This window comes from Oenanthe melanoleuca, chromosome Z, assembly GCF_029582105.1.
Source record: "Oenanthe melanoleuca isolate GR-GAL-2019-014 chromosome Z, OMel1.0, whole genome shotgun sequence".
Classification (NCBI taxonomy): domain Eukaryota; kingdom Metazoa; phylum Chordata; class Aves; order Passeriformes; family Muscicapidae; genus Oenanthe; species Oenanthe melanoleuca.
The window spans coordinates 57,542,011-57,556,648 of NC_079362.1; the positions used below are offsets into that span (position 1 = coordinate 57,542,011).

The window sequence follows — 14,638 nt, forward strand, 5'->3', positions numbered from 1 at the left end:
CACAAAGCAGGCATGAAGATATGCCAACAATCCTGGTTGATATAATGATTATGTTTGCAACACGCTCAGCCCTATTACTCTCAGCTTTACAGGTGTCAGCTGTTCAAATTGCCATAATTAAAACACTGCTAAGATTTTTCCACCTATTAAAAACACCTCTCTTTCTAGTCTACACCACCTTTTTTTCTCTATATATACCATAGAAGAGAGTAACAAACACAAGGAATTTTTTTTAAATTTTATTTTTTACTACCTGATTTTTTGGCAAAGAAACCTGAACAAAAGATACCAAGTCAAACCATTACCTCTTCACACACCTCTACTGAAAGAATCAAAACAGCTTTTCAAGCCAAATGCACAATAATTACCTTAAAAATGTACAGTGTATGAATGCTAATAGTAGAAGGCAGAATTCCACAAGATCAGCATCTCAGTTTAATACAAATACACACACTAAAGATCAAACCTGGCTGTAGCAATGGCCATTTAATATGCAAGTTAGTACCTGTCCGCATGAGTACTTATTGCTATTCCTGGTTTTTCAAGTCAGAGAGATTAACATACCCTGCCTCTTGCCAGTTTGCTTCTGGCAGCTGAAGGAAAAACATATGGAACAGATTATCATGAGTACTGTCATGCAGCACGTCCAGGAGAATGAGGGGATCAGGTCCAGATAGCATGAGTTTAGGAAAGGCATGTCTTGCTTGACCAACATGATCCCCTTTAATAACCAGGTGAGCTACTTAGTGGATGAGAGAAAGGTTGTGGATGTTATCTACTCAGACTTCAGTAAAGCCCTCAACAGTGTATCCCAGGGCAATCTCCTGGAGATGCTGGCACTGGCACTTGGACAGATGCACTTATCTCACTACAAACTGTTTGGATAGCTGAGTCCAGGGAGTGATGGTGAATGGAGCTGAACATGAGCCAGGGTGTGCCCAGGGGGCCAAGAAGGCCAATGGCATCCTGGCCTGGATCAGCAATGGTGTGGGCAGCAGGAGCAGGGCAGGGATTGTCCCCCTGTCCTGGGCACTGCTGAGGCCACACCTCGAGTGCTGTGTCCAGCTCTGGGCCCTGAGTGCAAGAAAGGCACTGAGGGGCTGGAGTGAGTGCAGAGAAGGGCAGTGGAGCTGGGGCAGGGTCTGGAGCACCAGGGCTGTGAGGAGCAGCTGAGGGGGCTGGGGGTGTTTATCCTGCAGAAAAGGAGGCTCAGGGTGACTTTATCACTCTGCAGCTGCCTGACAGAAGGGTAAAGCCAGGGGTCAGCCTTCTGTCTCAGGCAGCTACTAACATGGCTGGAGGAAATAGCATCAAGTTGCACCAGGGGAGGTTCAGCTGGACATTAGGAAGAATTTCTTCACAGAAAGGGCTGTTAAACATTGGAAGGGATGGCGGAGTCATCATCTCTGGAACTGCTGACAAAATGATTGGACATGGCACTTAGTACTATGGTTTAGTTGACATGATGGTGTTTGGTCAAAGTTTATACTAAATTAACTTGGAAGTCTTTCATACATTTATGATTCTATATCACTGCAAACAAACATAGGTTTTTCAAGTATTAATGCTTTTATAATCTGCAATGAGCTCTTCAAAATGTAATTGTTTTGCTACATAAAGTATCACCCAGATTGAAAAGCTATTTTGACATTCCAGAATTACTGTCCTAGAAAATAGCAGTCTACAGTGCAAGTTTTATTTCTGTACACACATATACACACACAATTATTTTAGAACTATGTTTCTGTATTCTATAATCTCTCAATAACGGATATCAGAGAGCTGTCAGTACCTGCTGTTCTTCTGTTTTTGAAACAACGTTGCCACCACCTGGACAAACTGTGGTGTCAGAGCCTGTATCTGGAAAAAAACCAAACCCACACTTTCTCCATAGAATAGTTTCCATAACCAAGATAATGAAATCTTCTAAAATTTGGTTTTCTATTAATGAATCAATATTCAAATTCTGTGTTTCATTAGTATCTTAACATTGGACTTGCAAAGCTAAAATGTATTAGCTTTCCACCAACATTTGGAAAACTAACTTGAGAAACTACTTTTAATGTTCAGTAAATCATACACAATTATCAGAAATTCTCAATAATCAGGTTACAAATGCTCCATACAATTGCAACCAGTTTCTATCTCTTCCTCAGACTTCATTTCTGTTAGTGAGGAACCTAACATGCAGACTCAGAAGAAAACCATAGCTTTTATCTCTGAAGATATGCTTTGGAGATTTGCTGCTTCTTCCACCCTCTGCAATTCCTCATAAAGCATTACAGGAATGTTTCAGTCTAGTCTCCAATAAAAAGCTGTGTTTTATAAAACATTTTGAAGGAAAGTAGAAATTCTACTCTAAATTTCTGATGCACAGGAAGGTGACAGGCCACTACCTAAGACACGAAACAAAGAGCAACTAAAACTATCATGGAGGATTCCTTTAGTCTCAACAGAACCTTAAATCTTTCTAACTTACATTAAAAAGTGTACATTCTTGTACTGAAGACTGGATTAAATCAGATATAGGACAATTTATATATATATATATATAATGCAACTGATTACTAAGTACTTTTACTTATACAGATTCATCTTTATTTATTCATTTCTGGTTTAGAGAACTTAGTGCACAAGCTACAGGCTTACGAAAATATGAGTAGGCATTTCATGTGAAGAAAATGTTTCCCACAGAAGTCAGTCCTTACATTCAATTACTAGCTACAAAATTTACCACTGAAACTTGCTAATGTCACATTATTTCTCAATGATATTTGATAAGAGTAAGGAGAAACTTTAGCTTACCACTTTCCTTCTTAAAGCTCCTAGCTTCAGAAGCATAGCCCACATACAGCCCCTAATGCAAAGCCTGTCCAACATATAAAAACCTATGGAACACGGAATGCTTCATGCTTTTTCCAGCAACTCCTTGTAAGCTGAAGGTCGAAATCAAATCAAACCTGAGTCTGCTGCTCCCATAAAGAGAACTTTAAAACTTCATTCATGCTTTTTACACTCCTACATAATCTTTGAAATAAGCAGATCTCTTGATGATGACCTCCTGCTCTTATAAAATTCTGAATATGGTAGTACTTTACAGTGCTCATTTTAACTCTTAATCATCACAGTACATAAGAGTGCAAATGAAGATATTGAAAAAGTTTAAATATAACCTGCTCATTAATCAGCCCTTTGAAGAAAAAAATTATATACCAGATCTTAAGTATTTAGGGCCCTTTATCTTCCTGCATTTTTAAACTAAAATGGTAATTAAGAGTCTTTATAAATTATTTTTAATGGAAAATGGAATCAGCTATTTCCAGCAAGATATATTTGGTTGCAATAAATGCATAAACTGTATGAGGAATTTGTTTTTCAATTAAAAATGTATGAACACTCTAAGCACCACTCCATGTTCTATTGCAAGAACAATTAATCATGTACCAAAGCTATGGCAATGCCCGGGCAGTATGTTATATAATAAGAAAAATCAATTACTTACATTGATAAATCTAGTCTGTTTAGTGAAATACTTGTCTAAGATACTGAAATGACTCATTAGTCACTACTACTCAGTCATCTATTCCCATCATTTATCACAACTAGCTGAAGAGTCATCTCAGTGTTAATGAGTTATGCTGGATGTTCCTCTCATGACAAGTTTGATGTAGCTTTATTTTATCACTGTCATCACTTTAAGGTGATCTTGTAAAAACCCACCACTTACAGAATGTCATCAAATATAGAACCATCTTTACATTCAAATAAACCCATCTTACTATGTTGTTGAAGGTGTGACCTGACTTTCAAGATGATAGTTTTTTCCCCACTTGAAAATAAAAGCTCTTGATAAACATTAAACAGTGTTCCTTGTCTTCAGGAAATTAACTACTCTAATTTTGAATTCTCCCATATTCCTGTTGACAGTGCAGTTACTTTTATAGGATCTTTCCCCTCTCTATTGGCACTCAAATTTTTCTTAACTCTTTTGCTATCTCTAACCATTAATTTCTTTACTGAATCTAATGACTGCTTATTCTAACAGTCTAGGAACTTTAAACATTCACTTTCTTTCTTTCAAGAGAAATAAGGCAACCAGACTGAAACATCATTATTTTACATGTCTTCCCCTTCATTTCAAAAGGCCAATCCTTTCTATATTCACCCCAGAGAAATACAATACTCTTACAAACTCGTATCTTTTTGCTATTACTCATTTGAACTTTGAATGAAGGCAAAACATGTTAAAATCAGCATTTGCACATCACTGATACTTCTTTAATCTCCACAATTATTCCCTTCATCCCAACAAAACCCATTCAAGTTACTGGCTCTTCTCCTAAGAACCTAATTACTCAGAGACATGCAAAATCAGGAATGCAAGGTAACATTCTTATGATGACAAAGGTAAAAATGCATAAAGCATAAAGTTGCTATACCTTGAGTTTGACCTGGACATCCAAGGCCTTAGGATATTGATGAGACTACATTTACTGTAGTAACTTGAACTAAAGCAAGCATGGTTTTGTAGTTAATCCTATTTAACACATGCTGATTTGTATCTCAAAGTAGGTTTTGAGTGCATGACTTGCTTTTTAAAGAAGAAATTCTCATTTATAAAATATTTAAAAAAATAACAGCATATTAGGTGCTGTGGCAAAGTGAAAGCCATACCTGCAGCATATACCTAAGAATTTTGTACTCCTTTGAGATCTCCAAAGTCTGTATTGCAGATGCTCAGTCCTGAAAAACAGACATTTAAGAAGCAAACTCTCTGAATCACAGATGCTGGAAGTATAAGGAAACTCACCATCAAATACTTGTATATATTGACCTGCTTCTACTACTCCCTACTACAGACCAGGCCTCAGGTTAAGCGTTTTGGACCCTGAGCTCAGTGTAGAAGAGCACAGTTCACAACTGACAGAAAGAAAACATTACTTCTTTGTATCACACACTCTACTATTTCTGTTCCAATCCCTGCCAAAGTCCAGGGCAGGCCAAAAGAAAGGTGTCAGATGGCTTTTAACCAAAGCAGAAGATGGCATAGACACTACCTACACTATTTACCCTCACCTCCAGCTTAAAGTGGGATGTTGGCCTGAAATGGAGCCCAGCCTGTCCTGATAGACTTACCCTGTCTGTTTTGCACTCTCTGCAATATGTGATCCAGTACAGTACAAAGGATGAAGCACACCAGGCCTTGCACTGTGATAGAGATGCTCAGTCCTCCCTAAATTCATAGGGCAGACAGCAAAGCACAGTGCAGACACACTGTAGTGACCTTGCAGCAAAACCTGCACACATCATCTCACTGGTTTCTTCTACAACTCTTTTTCTTTCTAATGTTATTCCAATTGTGCACTGGTCTCTATATGCTTAAGACACAGGGTGAGCCATGAATTATACATGCAGCAGGTCTTCCTAATGTACAACTTGAAAAAGAGAGCATTGTTTTCGCAGCACTTTTAAATTCCTAATTTCTTTTAAAAACTGACTGTCATAAATTTTCTGTGTACATGTTAACTTCTATAGACCTTCCTCGATTTCTATTACCTTCGCCATCCATATCCATAAGCTTCTTCACAAAGTTATAAAAGACCACAAATGCCAGGTGTGACCCTGTTTGTATAGCACAGGATGCTGCTCAAAAATGTTGTTATAGGCAGTTAGTTACCACCACCCATCTGTAATCACTTCACTAGCGTCAGAATGATTTTTCTCCTCAGCCACAAGCCTGAGGGAGAATTGGCATACTCCTCTGCTCTTTTCTATACTGTCACTGCAAAGATGTTAAATTCACGGAAGTAAAGGCACAAATTACAGTGGAAATGAGTAACCAGTGTGTGTGGAAATAGAATCTCCTACATCCAAGTAACCCTAAACAACAAAGGTCAGTGAGAATTGCATCTTAAAAAAATAATGAACATTCAGAAGGAAGTCCATCTGGTCAGGAAAGTGGATGGCAGTCTGTCAGCTGGAAATGGAGAAAGAAAATGGGTATCCAAATTTAGAGGTCACTGAAATTAAATTCGTAACAGCACAATACTTTGATACAGGCGGTACTACAGACAATTTGTCAGTTGTGTAGATCCATGTTCCCAGAACCCTTTAACCAATAAATTGTATGCTTTCTTTATAAACAGGCATGTGTTGATTCCCCTAGTTGGATTGTATGACAGTTTGACAGTGACTTGCCATGAGATGCTCACACCTACTTCCCATTTCCTCCTGCACAGTTTGATCTCCAAATGTAATAAAAATACTTTATTGTTCTTCATCCAAATGCCTCATTACAACTTTTGAGTAGTTCTGCCTTTAACAGACAGCTGGTGGACTCCCTGCATCTGACAGGATAGCATTTCAGACTATTCCAAGGATAGTTGCTAGCCTGTCATGTACTGCATAGCAATTCCATAGCCCATATTCTTAAATTTAGCATATAAAAAGGTCCAAAAAACATTGAAGTATTGTCCAAGCAGAAAAAAAAATTGATACAAACCTACATTATCAAACTGACAATTTCACATCTATTTTCACTCACCACCTTGTGAATATACTTCAAAGATATTACTAGGTCCTCTACTTTTCCAGCACTCATACTAGTTAACACGATTCATGGAGGGAGGATCTGTTTTTTCTTTTACGGTCACTAAAAACTTATTATTTAGTCCAGTTAATTTATTTCTATACTTCCTGATCTCCATCCACATTAGGGTAATCTGTACTTGTTCTTTTAACCACTGGAAGAGGTACAGCTATGATATGTCCTATATGAGATTTCACCGACTCTTCGCAAGACATTCACAGGTATTTCCTATCTGTTTTCAGAATTTTTTGAAGCCTGATGCTGCTTTCATTCTACTTATTTCTCTCTCTCCTTAATGACTAATGTTAAAACCCACACCTCAAGGTCAAGTATGTCCAACAGTGAGTAACATCAACTACTGTAACACAGGATAAATCAGCAGAATAAAAACCAACATTTGAACACTCTAATTAAAAAAAAAAAAACCACATCAATTTCTTTGTTGTTAGCAGAAGGCATGCTTACTTCCATCAGAGTTCTTTCTGTCTTTTGCTGATGATGGATGATTAAGGTTTTTTTAGGCCAAGCTAAAGCACAGAGACAAAGACACAGAAAATAAGCAGCATTAAGTACTAATGTCAAGAAAAAAACTAAAAGTATTTCTGATAGAAGAAGTAATTTTTAACTGGTTAATAGGGACTGACACTGCAGCAATCATACAGAAGAAATCTGACTGTAGTTTTCATTGTTTCTTGTTGCTAAAACACAAAGCCTTTTTTTGAGGAGATAGACTCCTCAAAGTCAGCATGAATCCCAGCAGTGAGAAAACCAAAGGTTAAAAGCAAGAAAACCTGGAATTATATTAACTACAACAGCATATCAACCCTGAGAAAAAACACATTTCTGAAAAAAAGCTGTTCACAATCTCTTCCCAAGTTCTTGTTTGACACTTGCTTTAAGTCACTACTAGTTGTTCAGGAAGTTGCATGGCAAAACAGGTCAGGGGAACTGTTCTAAAGGGAAAATTACTCCAGCAGACATGATGTGTTTCTAAAGAGAAGGTGTAGTGATTAGGTAACTGCACAGTCTCAGACTTTCTGCTTCTCTTCATATTCTGAAGAATAACAAACAAAAAGTATCCACAGCCTCAGGATTCTCTACCTGATGCAGTCATACAAAAGATGTGGAGTACAGAAGCAGATAAACAAGGCTGTCCAGGAAAGAGAACTACAAAACATTTTAGGATGTGCACCTGGCCATCTTCCTACCCTCCATGAATTATTTATAATGTAGTATATACATAGAGCATAAGGGCATCTGGACTCCTGGAACACGGGCACAAACCTACAGAAATATTTTCTACAAGAGTGGGATAAAAGAACATAGAAGAATTACTTTCACAGAATGACATAACCAGTCAGGTTGGAAAAGACCTCTGAGATCATCAAGTGCAACCTATGACCAAACACTTTGGTTAAAGTTAACCAAACCACAGCACTAAGGGATTTAAACAAATGATGGTCTCAAAATACCCAGTTGTGTTGGGAAGAGTTTCAGGAATGGTGCTTCCACCACTTCCTGGGCAGGCCGTTCCAATGTTTAACAGCCCTTTCTGTAAAGAAACTCTTCCTAATGTCCAGCTGAACCTCCCCTGGTGCAACTTGAGGCTATTTCCTCTAGCCGTGTCAGTAGCTGCCTGAGACGGGAGGCCGACTCCTGGCTACACCCTTCTGTCAGGCAGCTGTAGAGAGTGATAAGGTCACCCCTGAGCCTCCTTTTCTGCAGGATAAACAAACACCCCCAGCCCCCTCAGCTGCTCCTCACAGCCCTGGTGCTCCAGACCCTGCCCCAGCTCCACTGCCCTTCTCTGCACTCTAGCTTTTAAAAGCTTATGCAAAAGCGCTCCGAATTACCAAAAAGAGCAAAGAATTGCTGCCTACCTACCTAGTACAGGCTGAACTCTGAAACCCTCCAGTGAGTGGCTCTACGGTTTTTCTGGCATTAGAGCACCAGAAACCCGCGCGTGTTTCCCGATGAGCGGCACTGTCCTTCGCGTTACTGTAATTTGTTATCAGCCGCCGTCCAGCCGCCCTGCCGGCAGCGGACAGCGGGGCGGGAGAGGGGCCAAGCGGGGGCACGGCTCCCCCCGGGCCCGCCTGCAGCCGCCGCCGCGGCCCCGGTGCGTACCTGCGCGGCTCTCGTGCCTGGGCACGCGGTAGTACTTGTTGCCAAACTGGTCGGTGCCCACCAGCTCCTTGGCAGGCCCCACGAGCCGCAGCCGCAGAGCGCGGAGAGCCTGCCAGGCGCGGCTCATGCCGGGATCCCGACGGCAAGGCCGCGGCGCTGCCGCCCGCGGACACGGGGACACGGGGAGCGAGCGCCGCTTCCCGGCCCCGCCGCCTCGCGCTGCCGGTGCGCCGCGCCGCGCCCGCTCCGGTCCCGCCTATGGGCGCCGGGCGCGCCAGCTACGCCGCTGGCCATTGGCGCGAGCCGGCCCGCCCCAGCCAATCCCGGCCGCGCCCGCCGCAAGATGGCGGCGCGGCGCCGAGCGGACCGAGCGCTCCCGCCATGTTGGCGCTCATGGCTGCTCGCCAGGCCGGGCTGGACGACCCCGCGCGGCTGCGCCGGGCCGAGCGCACCCGGAGGTACCGGGGCCGGGGCGGGCGTCCCTGCGCGGAGAGGCACCGGAGCGGCAGCCCCTGGCTCCGCCCTGCCCGCACTGGGGCGGCCCGGGGCGGGGTGAGGGGCTGCGCTGCCGCAGTCCCGCTGTGCGCGGGGCCCGGGGCGGGGGAGCTGCGCGGCCGTGCGCCTCGTCTCGGTGTGGGGCCGTGGGTGGGTGAGCAGCCCCGGTGTTTGCGTACGGCGCACTCAGCTCTGGGCGGAGTGAGCACAGCTGCGAGCACGCTGCGCCTCCCTCCTCGCTGTGCCTCCTCCCTGCCCCTCGGAGTCACCGCCCTTGCTGTGGCGCGGTTCCTCCGGGGGGCTCCATCTGCGTGCGGCTGTGCTCACTTGTGAGGAAGCAGGTGTTTGTCATGCTCCTGTGCTCCCATCTGCTCGTCCTTCCTTTTCTCAAACCCGGCCTTTTGGCAGGTTGAAGAAGAATCAGATGTGCAGTTTTTGTGGGAAGTGATGGCAGCACAGACGTATTTGTTAATATTCCTGCTAAAAATTATATAATGTGGTATTTGTTCAATATCAGAGAATCTACTTTGCAGATGTATTTCAAGATAAATCCAATATGTATTTCAAGATAAATCCAATAGAGCCTATCTTAAGTTCGGTTACACAACTTCTGATTATGATTTATGGCTTTATGATGCTGTATCATTGTAAAACAAATATTTAAAACTAAAATGAATTTTAGTAGTTCAGGAAAACTTCTGGGTGTGTTTTGACTGCGCAGTTATGTCCCTGTGTGCCCTCAGCATTCATGTAGCATACAGTGTTAAGACCAGTAACATACTGGGTAGACTTAACCTTACTTGGACAATTGTCTGCTTAGCATTTCTCTTCCTAAACTTCTTTAATTTTGACTTTAAAAAATCTTAAGTAAGTAGATTTTATTTATAGCTGCATTTTGAAGTCATATGTTTTAACACATTTCCACAGTGAGATTTCTTGCTTCCTAAAATTCCATCTGGAGCAAAAAGGTTTTATATTGGATATGTTGTATATTTCAGAGTTCTTATTCTAGGTGAACTTTTGCATAATTATATTTCACATAGTTTAAGAGAGCTTAAATGATTTGCTGCTATTTTAGGATGTCTACATGCTTGATGTTGGGGACCTGGCTGTAGTAGCCTAAGGTTCTCACATCAGGATTTTTTTGCTCCTGAGCTAAAGCTGCGTAGGGACACTCTGCCTCACAGCTTTTCAGTTACTTACTTGGTTACGTTTTTGTTGTGGTGGTGTTGTGATTTGTACAAAATGGTGCTGTAGGAAGCTGTCATCCTGTTGCAAGGCTAAATTCTATATTAGGTAGTATGATTTAATGAAGCAGATTCTCTTTTAGGACTATGCAATATTAGCATGTTCAAACATACAAGCTAAGAATTGCAGGTTAGAAAAGGTTGTTTTGGGAACTTCATCATTGGGGGTAGCCTAGTTTTTATTTAGTATTGCTGGAAATGTAGCAGATAAGCTTCACATTAAAGGAAATACTGTATCTTGATAAACCAAAATACTTTGCCCACTAGGTGTCCGTAGTTCCAAGCAAGATGAAGCCTGTAAGGATGCTAAGTGATGAAGCTTCAAAGTAGCCAATATATGTGATTATAAGCTTCTTAATGTTTATTTTTTGTAATGTTTTCAAGTTACATTCTGGGGTATTTTTTTAATATGTTGACCCCAAATGCAGTTTTGCTTTTTCTTTGATCCTCTTTTCCATATTTATTTCTCTCTTACCTTCCAAACAACAAAGTATTTTTTTTTGCCAACTTTTCGTAAGACTTACTTCTATATCTGTATTTTTGCAAAAAAAGTGTAGTTTTGCAAAAAAATAGGAAGGGTTAGTTAAATGCATTGAAGAACCATGAAAATACATTTCAGCTGTTTAAAGCTACATAATAACATCTAATAATTCTGTTCTCGTTGCTAATTTCTCTTTCTTCCATATTTTTCGTAGGGTTCTAAGTTTGGAATTAAATAAAGACAGAGATGTGGAAAGAATACATGGAAGTGGTATCAACACCCTTGATATTGAGCCTGTTGAGGGAAGATAGTAAGTATATACTTGGGTTGTTAAAAATGTACATAAGTAATTCATTGTGTTTTGGTACTATGGATTTGTTGTCTTGTTGAACACTTTGTTATATTGCACATGTTGAGATTGTGAGTGTTTTAACTTTTGTGCTTTATTGACACTTTCAGCATGTTATCTGGTGGATCAGATGGCGTTATTGTACTTTATGACCTTGAAAACTTGAGCAGGAAACCAAGTTACACATGTAAAGCACTTTTTTCTGTTGGAAGGTAAGTACTCTGAAAGTCTTTTAAAAGTACATGATAGAGCTCTTGTGTGGCTAGAATTAAACTTGCAAATAAATGTCTGTTCTCATTTTTAGGATAAAAATACTGCTAGAAATCTTTGAAGGATAGTAGCGGGAGCTAGTTGCTTCTTCTTGATTTGTCTACTCTAATAGTTACAATATATGCACAGTGATTCTGGTATTGTTTGAGAAAATCTATAGCAGTTTCAAAAGTTAAAATGAAGGATATCAATTGTACTTATATGGAAACTAAAGTTAGAAAGTCTTATATTGCTGTGGACACCACAAAAAGAAGTCAGACCTAGTACTCTAACCTCAGATTTTAACACTAGAAAGAGAAAATTGGGGAAAAAAAACAAACCCCAAGCCTTCTCTAACTCATAATTTTTCACCTGTTTTCTTACTGTTTCATGTTGAAATTTGGTGCCTTTATGCCAGTAACAGAGAAAGAATTTTTGGTATTGCTGTAGAAATATTCCCTGTATTCCCCAAATATATTTAGTACATATTTTTGAGTAAATATACTTTTAAGCAGGATAATTATGCAATTGTTTGCATAATCCTTTTCATCTGTTTGGAAAAAAAATCTAATAATGTTTGCAGTTGTTTGTTTTATTTCCTCTCTTTCTCTTTCCAGCTTGACTAGTAGTTGTTTTTAGCTCATCAGATGCTCAGCAGGTACAGGAATCATTTATACAGAACTTCTTAAGAACATGTTTAAATGAAGGCAGATGTGTTACTGAAAAAGTGGGATGTATTTTTCTAAAGAACAGGGTGCTACCATGCTGTGTGTAATCTTTATAAAGAGTCAAAGCCTTATTGATTTGTCAGGCTGTCCCCACAGGCAATACAAATTTTTCCATTATAGACTTTAAGTCTTCTAGCAAAAGTTGTTTTTTTCCTTTATTTGGATAATAAGCTTGTCTAGTAGGTTAGAACTTTGCCTAAGACTCACAGTAAGAGATATTCCACTTTGTAAAAGATTGGTAGCTGCATTTCCACTTTATTTTTTTCCCAGTCTACAAATTATTAGAGGTCTAGGAGTCAGGGTCTTCATGAGTCAGGTATACAAGAATAGAACAGACTTGTAGCAATAAAAGGCCTTAACAATATCTCGGATCATAAGAAAGAAAAAGGCTACTAGAATGTAGCTAATAGAAGAAGTGTTGATGGCTGGGCTTCTTGCACAAAATTACTTGAAATTGTAGTTAAGAACATATAATGACTGTGCATCCCCAAATCTCAAAACTAAAATGAAACAGATGCAGCAAATTGAAGCAATTCATTCTAAGAAGGCACAATGTAAAAGTGGTAAAATCTGTGCTAAAATCAGGCCATCATTAACTTCAGTTAGGTCAGTAAAAATATTCCATCCTTGAGAATTCTGTTTAGGAGAATGGTTAGTTGGTTGCCTGTTTCTTGAGTAGGTGTTTATTTGCATAGTCTTTTATTTCTTAGCACTCAAGGCATAAATTCTTTTAGTAGAATCGAATTTTGTGTGACACTACTCTAAATGACAGGCTTATGATTATTATTACTTAAATAATCTTAGTAGGTTTCTTGCCTCAATTATTTATTTGTAGTATTCGTGAAGTTTCCTAATATGTTTTAAATACCTAGTATAACTAATTAGCTACAGTTTATATGTATCTTCAGATATCTCAAATATTATTCAGAGTTCCTGAGTTAATAAATTAATTTATGCTTCAGAAACACTTTTTCTCTGACTGTCTAGCTCGTATCTTTGAAGGATATAGTGCTGACGTTTCTTGCCTGTCTTCCAAGTTTGCAGGGCAGAGCACAGGTCTGGTCTCAAAGTTGCTTAAAGAGTAAGCTCCTGCTAGAGGCCCTTTTTAGGGGCCTCTTTCTGATGATCCAGTAGTATGGAGCAACACAAGAGAGAATTCCTGATGGTAGGCTGTGATTTGCCCTGTGTTTCTCATCTAGAATATAGGGCCACTATTGCAAATACAAAAATAAAACTCTCCCTGTTTTCCTGGGAGTCAGCAGAGAGCTTTACTTGGTTTCATATAATTCATGCTGTCCTGTGACAAAAACTGGCATTTGAGAATAACCAAACATTACTAGTTTCCAGAGTATATACAGATAATATTTATCTTTAAGGTAGTTTCTACTACTCAAAACATGTCTAGGTAGAATGAATGACAGTGAGCTATTATCCATAGAATTAATTCAGTATTTGTCTTTGGTAGAAAAGGCTTGGATATTTTGAGTAATGGATGAAAATACTTCATATGAAATGAACTGGGAATAATGTACATCCTGGGACTGAGTGGCATGTAGCCACTAGTAAGCTTGGCCAGATCAAAGATGATTGCTGCAGAGCTACTCAGGAGTGTGCTAGTTCATTCCTTAGCCCTGTAGATTATGGGAGAATTGATTGTCCTTATGCAGAGTTGATTACAGTCCAGGGTTGTGCACTTACAGTTACTGTACCCAGATAATTTGTTCTGTGGCTTTAGATTTTTCTGCACAGTGCATAGAAATGCCTCTCCAGGATTAAGCTCATTCTGAGTCAAGCTTGATTTCCTGGCTGTTGAGGTACTAAAGATTTTAACTTGCCATGGTTTAATGCCAGCCAGCAACCAAGTTCTGCATGGGTGCTTGCTCACTCCCCTACCAGGGGGATCAGGGAGAGAACTGGAAGGGTAGAAGCTAGAAAACTCCTGGGTTGAGATGCAAAAGCTGCAAACGCAAGCAGACTGAGGAATTAATTCACTGCTTCAGCCATCTCCAGGAAAGCAGGGCCCCCATCACACATAATGGTTACTCGGGAAGACAAATGTCATCGTTCCAACTCTGTATACTGAGCTTGATGTTATATGGTCTGGAATATCCCTTTGTGCAGCTAGGGTTACCTGTCTTGGCTTTGTCTCCTTCCAACCTCCCAGGCACTCCCAATCCGCTTACCAGCATGTCAGTGTGAAAAGCAGAAAGGCCTTGGCTCTCTGTAAGTCCTGCTCAGAAATAACAAAAGCATGTTACTATGTTGCCAAGTCTGTTTAGCACAAATCCAAAATGTATCCCACACTAGGCACTGTGAAGAAAATGGATTCTACTCCAGGGGAAACCAGCACACCTCTCTGAATAATAGATGCAT

General features: G+C 40.3%; 2 protein-coding genes across 7 annotated transcripts in view; one reads left to right on the top strand and one right to left on the bottom strand.

Moving 5' to 3' along the window:
* Positions 1-8,980, bottom strand: part of NDUFAF2 (NADH:ubiquinone oxidoreductase complex assembly factor 2) — a 56,436-nt gene extending 47,456 nt beyond the window's left edge. The window contains exon 1 of one of the 4 annotated variants that reach the window (XM_056513761.1): positions 8,717-8,980. In XM_056513761.1, coding sequence (XP_056369736.1) covers positions 8,717-8,843 — 127 coding nt within the window. In that variant the 5' untranslated portion in view covers positions 8,844-8,980. Of the gene's footprint in view, positions 1-8,473; positions 8,695-8,716 lie in introns of those variants that run through there. The other 3 variants (XM_056513762.1, XM_056513763.1, XM_056513764.1) reach the window with 3 other exon arrangements.
* ERCC8 (ERCC excision repair 8, CSA ubiquitin ligase complex subunit) overlaps positions 8,962-14,638 on the top strand; it is a 28,628-nt gene continuing 22,951 nt past the window's right edge. Inside the window, exons 1-3 of one of the 3 annotated variants that reach the window (XM_056513759.1) lie at positions 8,962-9,174; positions 11,154-11,249; positions 11,399-11,500. In XM_056513759.1, coding sequence (XP_056369734.1) covers positions 8,975-9,174; positions 11,154-11,249; positions 11,399-11,500 — 398 coding nt within the window. In that variant the 5' untranslated portion in view covers positions 8,962-8,974. Of the gene's footprint in view, positions 9,175-11,153; positions 11,250-11,398; positions 11,501-14,638 lie in introns of those variants that run through there. The other 2 variants (XM_056513758.1, XM_056513760.1) reach the window with 2 other exon arrangements.